This window comes from Oratosquilla oratoria, chromosome 4 (assembly GCF_046742065.1).
Source record: "Oratosquilla oratoria isolate Oo_2021 chromosome 4, ASM4674206v1, whole genome shotgun sequence".
Taxonomy (NCBI): domain Eukaryota; kingdom Metazoa; phylum Arthropoda; class Malacostraca; order Stomatopoda; family Squillidae; genus Oratosquilla; species Oratosquilla oratoria.
The window spans coordinates 82,125,266-82,132,765 of record NC_134780.1 but is presented as its reverse complement, the minus strand read 5'-3'; the positions used below and the strand labels follow the sequence as shown (position 1 = coordinate 82,132,765).

The 7,500-nt window shown below is 42.5% G+C and overlaps 1 protein-coding gene across 2 annotated transcripts in view; it reads left to right on the top strand.

The window, feature by feature from the left end:
• LOC143024985 (cytochrome P450 9e2-like) overlaps positions 1 to 7,500 on the top strand; it is a 21,624-nt gene that overhangs the window by 4,242 nt on the left and 9,882 nt on the right. For both annotated transcript variants that reach the window (XM_076184541.1, XM_076184540.1), the window contains exons 3-4: positions 3,427 to 4,111; positions 4,717 to 4,935. In XM_076184541.1, the coding sequence (XP_076040656.1) occupies positions 3,427 to 4,111; positions 4,717 to 4,935 (904 nt within the window). The remainder of the gene's footprint in view (positions 1 to 3,426; positions 4,112 to 4,716; positions 4,936 to 7,500) is intronic.

The following is a 7,500-nucleotide window of genomic DNA, read 5'->3' as shown; positions in this document are numbered from 1 at the left end:
ATGATTCTTAAAGCTTCGAACTGAACTACATTGCACTACCTGTGCAGGAAGTTTATTCCATTCATTAACTACACGGTTGGCAAAGTTGTTTCTACCTACTTCCAAATTGAATCTATTTCCGGACAGTTTGAGACCATTGTTTCTTGTCTGATTCTCATTCAATGTGAAAATTTGGTCACTTTTGATGTTGTCAATTCCCTTTAAAATCTTAAAGACCTGTATCAAGTCACCTCTGAGTCTACGCTTTTTTAGGGAAAACAGATTCATGTGCTTAAGTCGATTTTCGTATGATTTATTTTTGATATTTGGAATCAGTTTTGTGGCTCGCCGTTGTACTTTTTACAGTCTGTCAATGTCTTTAATGAGATTCGGTGACCATACGGAAACAGCATATTCCAAATGTGGACGAACTAACGATTTATATAGCTTGTTAATGAGTGATGGACTTTTGAAATCAAAAGATCGCGCAATCAATCCCAGAATCTTATTTGCTTTCTCAGTGGCTGAAATACACTGCTTGGATGATTTGAGGTCGTTACTGATGAGAGGAGAAAGCTAAAAGTAAGGAAAACTAGGTGTTGAAAATGAGATGTAGAAAGGGTGAGGGTAGTATTGTGCCGGATGTGAGTTTTAGGGATGAAAAGCTGGAAAAAGTGTAAATCTTTTAAGTAATTAGAGCCATATGTAGTAGAAAACCTACAGGCTTTGGCCAACACTTATATGATTCCAGTGAATGCCCTGAGAGTAGTAAAGCTGGGGTCATTAGGGCCTTTCTCAATCGCGCATACAAAACCCTTTCTGATTAAAACACCTTTCCCAAAGAAACATTCCGAATAGGACGGGTTCAAGTTAATAACCGCTACAAGAACTTTGATTTCGACCACCAGTTAAAAATGTCCTCAATAAAAGAATCCTCAATAAGATCATGCCAGAACAAGAAAAAAAAAAATCCCATAAATAATTCTCACATACTCTACTAATATAACCAAATGTCCTCGGCCTACAATCAAAGAATCTATAACAAATAAATCAATCGCACCACACCAGAAGATTCCATCAACAATCTAATTATTTTAGATTGGACAAGTTCAGGTTTAAGAAGGAAACAGGTAAGACCTGGTTTACTAACGAGTAGTTAACGAATGGAATAGACTTAGCAACCATGTAGTAAGCAATGAAACAGGTGGATGGCAAGTGGCAATGGACATGGAACTGCCTAGTGTAGGGTTTATGGTCTCTTATGGTCTCCATTCTCATGTTCTTATATAGGAAACCGTGGATGCTGGTAATAGATTCGTCGTTGATAAGTTCCGGCTGGGCATAAAGGTCTGAGTAATGTTCAATTTACTTGGTTTTTTGTTGACTACTGTCCGTGATCAGGGTACCAGAGGTGGATTTGAAAGTAAATCTTTTCTTGGTTGTAGGTGCAATGGCTATCTTGATCCCATCATACTTTTCGCGATCACCCGTATAAGCGGCTGTCTGTATCTGTTGGCTAAGGTCGTTCCAGCACTAGTTTGCGTAGAGAGCGTTCTCGCCTTCTTCATCGTTTTATAAGAGGAGTGAGTTGCGCGTAATTTGTGTAGCTGGTGGGCGGCATTGTTTTCCTGGACGAGGGTCAGGAGCGCGTCGGCATTTGCGAGGAGCCAATTCTCTGCCTCCTGACTCTATTAGTTCCAAATTCTTCCCTCACAACTTGATACACCTCCTTCTGTGTGACCGTCCTCATTCGAAAGACTTGAATGTTTGCATCTACCTTCATTGTGGTTGTGTTGAAGTGTCTCCTGGTTAGGGTCGTTGGGCGCCTTAGGGCCGACCTGACTTTCACGGTTAACAGGAGTAGCGATTGGTTGGTCTCACCGCTGAGACTGTCATATACGTGGGTGTGATTCACCTGTCTAACATAGGTTTTTTAACCACCAGGTCTAGTTGGTGCCAGCATTCTGACCTCGGTGACGTCAGCTGATTTTGTGCAGGAATTTTCTGGCAAAGTAGGTATTTGTGACACAAAGCACCTACTAGCAGCAGAATTCCAGAACTCTTCGTCCTCTTTGGATTAATTTTGCTAACATGTTATTCGAGGTAGTCTGGACATGAGTCAGAGTCACTGCCTACACGCGCGATGAAGTCTCCAAAAAATAGAAAGTAACTCTTTTGGTTGGATTGATTTCACAACACTTGTCAATTTGTCGCATAGACACCTATGATGTTTACTGGGGCAGATCTGTTGAGTTTGACATTGATGATTCGTTCCGAGATTCCAACAATAGTGCTCATGTTTTGAACCAATTCATGTAAGATCGCGAAACCAACGCCATGGATGGCGATCTCCTCTTGGTTGCGACTCGAAAAGAAGAAAATGTAAATTTCTTCCTTGATAAACACTGCATCTGTGGGGCTGGTTTCCTGGATCGTTGTGGTGTCTACGTGTAGGGAGAGAAGTTCCTGATTCAGTACTATTGCTTTCCTGAGGGAAAGTCTCGAGAATATTTTGACCTGAGTCAGTGGTATACTAAGGACGCATGGGACGGACGTTCCAGCTTGCTAGGAGGAAGGTAAGTTTGTTTCGTTTTGTCTTCAAAGGTAATCTATTTATGTCCAGTTTTCGACTTTTACTCTAGGACCACTTACCTCGATGGGGCAGGTGGACGTGATAGGTCAAGATCTAATTGGCCAAGAGCTTCTTGGCTTGGGCCACAGGAGTTGCCAGAATAGCGGAAGGCATCCACCCACCTGCCTATCGGTTCTCTACACAAAGCCTACTCATTTATCCAGTAACCTCTGCTGGAGACCCTTACAGCTGAAACCACCCAGGGCAAGAGCAGATCTGGGACCAATCATGGTTAAAGAGTAGATCCAAGCTCCTCAAAATAGCAAGACTCCTGAACTGCGACCCCATCACTGGATGCAGTTTAATGTTGTATGTATGTATGCATATATGTGTGTATACGTATAGGGTACTGACTGCATAATTTTTATTCAGTCAATATTTCAGGGACTTTATTAAATTACTACGTACCAGTCACACTGTATTCTTTTATGATTGAAAACTAATCTCCAGTAATAGATATGCTGATCACTTTTAATTCCTACAATCCCTCGTTTCCACAATTTTATAAATCTCTCCTTTTCCATCTCTATGACTAGACCCTTTCGTCCCTATACTTTCCCAGCTGGTGGGGAGCTATGGTCTCCAGGTTGGCTGAGTTTGCGTGCCTTTCTACCAGAAGAGCCCGTTTCATATATCAATGAGGCGTGTGTTCCTACATTCTATCGCAATACTGTTTTCGCTAATCTCTAATTCAACTGCAAAAATATTTTCTTTCGATTAAACGTAGTTCATTGTTTAAGTCACCATATTAAATGATGTGGCTTTATTTTTATTTTTGTCAGGAAAATTAATCAGCACCTTTTTCTCCCACGCAGTATCTGATGAAGTCAAAGGCCCCTTACATGGGATGGTACGATGGTCTCAGGCCTACCTTGGTTGTCCAAGATCTCGCCCTTTTGAAGAATATCATGGTGAAGGACTTCGACCACTTTGTGGACCGAAGACCCTTTAATCTCGGGAACCCGGACGAGCAGGTCCTTAATGAAATGCTTTTTGCACTGTTAGGGGAAAGGTGGAAGAGGTTGAGATATACCATATCCCCTGCCTTCACTTCGGGAAAACTGAAAGGGGCCTTTCCATTGGTCGAGGTCAAGTGCAAGAAACTAGTCGAGTGGTGCTTAAAGGAAGGAACCACGAAAGACAAAGTAGAGATGCACACTCTCTTTAATCGTCTCACCTTGGACAGCATCGCCACCTTCGCCTTCGGGATCGAGACGAACTGCATCAACAACGAAAAGGAAGAATTTGCTATTACAGCCAACAAAATTTCAAGTAACCAAGGAGTTTTGCCTGGCTTGAAAAACGCTGTGCTTTGGATCAGTCCTCGACTTTTTTATTTCCTGAGGTTGAGGTTCTTGGATCCGGCCATTGGCATCTTCATCAGCAGCGCAAAGGCCGCCCTGAAAATGAGGAAGAACAGCGAAAGGCGGGGTGATTTCATAGACTTGATGCTGGAGGCCAAACAAGAACACGACCTGGACACGGCGAAGAGCAAATATTGTAAGTGAATATAAAATTATTTCTCTTTTCGTGTACGGTTGAGGAAACAAGTCCCTCAGCATATCCTGGCTTGGTACATTCATGGCACCTGGCAACAAGGACGTAAAAACTATTGTAGTCAGTAATAAAGTCTCTTGTTTTCTTCTGATAACTAGACTATATCTGATGGACGCTTATTCAGTTATATACACGAATTAAAACCCTGTTGATACCAATGTATCGTAACAAAGTGTTGAAGAACTTATTTTCTCAGTTGTACTCACACATGCAGTATGGCATTTCTGATCATACATTCTTTAATATAGACATAGATAGTGTTCAACTCATACCCTTGTGTCCTTTTCTTTACTTCACCATCATAGCCGTGATTTGGACAGTCTGACCCTACCAAAATGCTCATTACAATGCGAGTCATGCACACCATTTGCTCCATTCATGCCCAATCTCACTTTACCCATAGTTTCTTCTTTTCATGTTTGATCTCGTTCTCGTTCCACTTAATGAAAATTGTTGTTGGTTATTTCTAGGAATGTGTTTGTTGAGTATTAGAAAATAAATTTCCCTCGTTATTGTGCTATGATGTATATATATTGCTTCTTGCACAGCTGTTACCGATGACACCATCATTTCCCAAGTTGTCCTGTTCCTTTTCGCGGGATTGCAAACCACCTCCGCGGCGCTGAGCTTTACTGCGGATCTTTTGGCCAGACATCGTGAAGTGCAAGAGCGACTTCGCGAAGAGCTCCGAAGTTTGATGGAGACCTATGGAGAATTTAATTACAAGGCCATAGGAGAAGCTAAGTACCTTGATGCTTGTATACACGGTAAGGCTGACTATATACCAATGGTTTCCGATTTGGGGTTGATGTGTTGTGGCAACTTGGGATGGGTAACAGCGGACAATGTTGTTCCTATGCGTGTACCCCTTCTAGTATGTTTTGCATTACGTGTAGCGTTCACTGCAGCGTTTTAATTCTACTAATGTGGTTAGTGTCGTCCGCATAGGAAAGAGTAGGAGCCTTGTTGCGTGGGGTAAGCCGGTTTTGGCAGGTCATTCGTAAATAGATTGTATAGAGGGGGGACAAGGACTGACCTTTGTGGAACACCAGACTTAGGCACAAAAGATCGGGACAGGCAGCCCCGCCACCTTATTCTTGTTGTCCTATAATTCAGATAATTCCAGAGCAACCGTGTGAACAGCAGGGAAAGGTTGAAATTGTGGTACAATTTGTACTTAAGGCCTTCATACTAGACATTATCGAATACCTTCTCCACATCCTTACAAGCTAAAATGTCCTTACTAGGGCGACCGTCCGGCGGTCTTTGAACCCACAGAGTGATCATGGAGACAATGTCGTCTGCACTGCGCTCTGGCCGAAAACCGAACTGGTGATCTCTCAGCATATTCTTCACCTCCAAGTACCCGGTAAGACGGCGGCAGAGGAGATGCTCGACCTCCATACCGAAATACTCTAGAAGGGAGCTAGTCCGGTAGGAGAGGGGGGCGGAGGTAAGTTTCCGGGGTTTGGGAATGAGGATAGTATGGGAGGCCTTGAAAAGCTGTGGAAGGTAGCCAGAGGCAAGTGAAGTATTTTGTAATGTTATCACGAGTATGATTATGTTATCTGGCATGCGTATAAGTAGGCGTGCGTCAATGCCTGAAGGCCAGGGGATTTTGAACTTAATGCGGGGATGACCCCCTTTACTCCCTCCAACATAATGGGGGAGGTAAGATCATCTTCATCAAACTTAGAGAGAGTAAAGGTCTCGTCGGGAGTGAGGTCACTACAGCTATTCATAAAAAAGTTAACTCTGTTTAAGGTGTTAAAGTGACGTGGTCCTTGCAGAGGATGAAGCTTAAAGACCTCATTCCATGGTGACGCCAGAAGCTCAGCTTGGTGTTGGGGAGTGTTTGCAGAGTGATTTAAATAGTTAAGGACCTTAAGTATAGGACTCTTAGACAGCCACCTTACTTCCGTGTGCAACACAAGTCGTTTGAATTCTTCATTATTCTTCCCACATTGTTGCTGAAAAAGGCAATCCTGCAGAACATTTTTTTTTTATCAAATTGACAGCTTTGAGAACATACCCAAGTGCTTCATGCAGACGTCCTGCTAAGTTTTTGGCGACCAGGTGCTGCCAATGAACAACACAGTGCACACAAAAGACGTTGGGGACAGTTTTTTTCAAGTACGCACTGAATCTCCGATACCTTCCGATCATAGCAGCAGCGCCATCTGTTGCACAAGCCACGATGTTCTTGAGTGGAATCTTGTTTTTCTCAAAATATGCCTCAAGTCTTTTGAAGATTGACTCGCCTTTAGTGCCAGTTGTTAGTTTCAGTGCAAAAATCAGTTCTTCATGTATTCCATCAACATCAAGGAACCTTGCGAACGCCATCAAAAGGACAGAATTATCAGGTGAAGTAGTCTCGTCAAGTTGAAGCGAGAACTCATTCACATGCAGTTTTAAGACTAATTGGTTCTCAACATCAGCAGCCATTTAATCGATGCGTCGCGATACTGAAGAGTTGCTCAGCGGAATAACACTAGTGACCTCTTGTGGACTTTGCTTCATGACTGTTGAAAGCACTATGGCCACTGCCGGCATGATGTAAGATTCACCAATAATATGAGGTTTGCCTGCTTTTACGATCAAATTTGATATCTTGTAAGAAGCCAGCATTCCTCTGTCTATTTTTGCCACTTTTTGGGTGAACATACGATTCACTGTCATCCTTCCTTGGAACTCATCACGTAAATTCTTGAAAACTCTAGCGGCTTGTCTTACTTGTCTTTATGCGCAGTCTCCAGATTTTTTTTTCAGTTTGCAAGGGCGCATACTCTCATTTGACATGGAGGCCTTGCATATCAGGCACATGGACATTGCAGAATTTTGTGGGGACTCGATGAATCCATAAGCAAGATATTCGACTGAATATTGCCTGCATTTTTTCTTAGATGCACTGGCCATACTTTTCTGGAACATAAACAAACGAAACTCATTAATACTAAGTACCGATATTATTGAATGGGAAATATCTGCCCTCCAAATAACTAAGCAAACTAACAAATAAACAAACACTATTAGCTATAAGTTTTGCATTTCGCAAAAAGGAATGCAGTCTGCTCTTTACACACCGTTTTCAACATACATACCAGAAATGAGATGTATTCTTTGCTCACAACCTGAAGCAAAACGACGAAAATAATGCAAAATTCAGCGATAGCGAAGCAGTATTAGAAAAAAAAATCACAGGGAAAAGAAAACTCCAGATTGGCCTTGTCCTAGCCCACCACGAAACAAATTCCTCCACAAAAAGCCGCTTCCCAATGCTAGGTACCTGCCCAGCGTGTAGAGCAGATGTTTACAGTATTCGGCCTGGCACG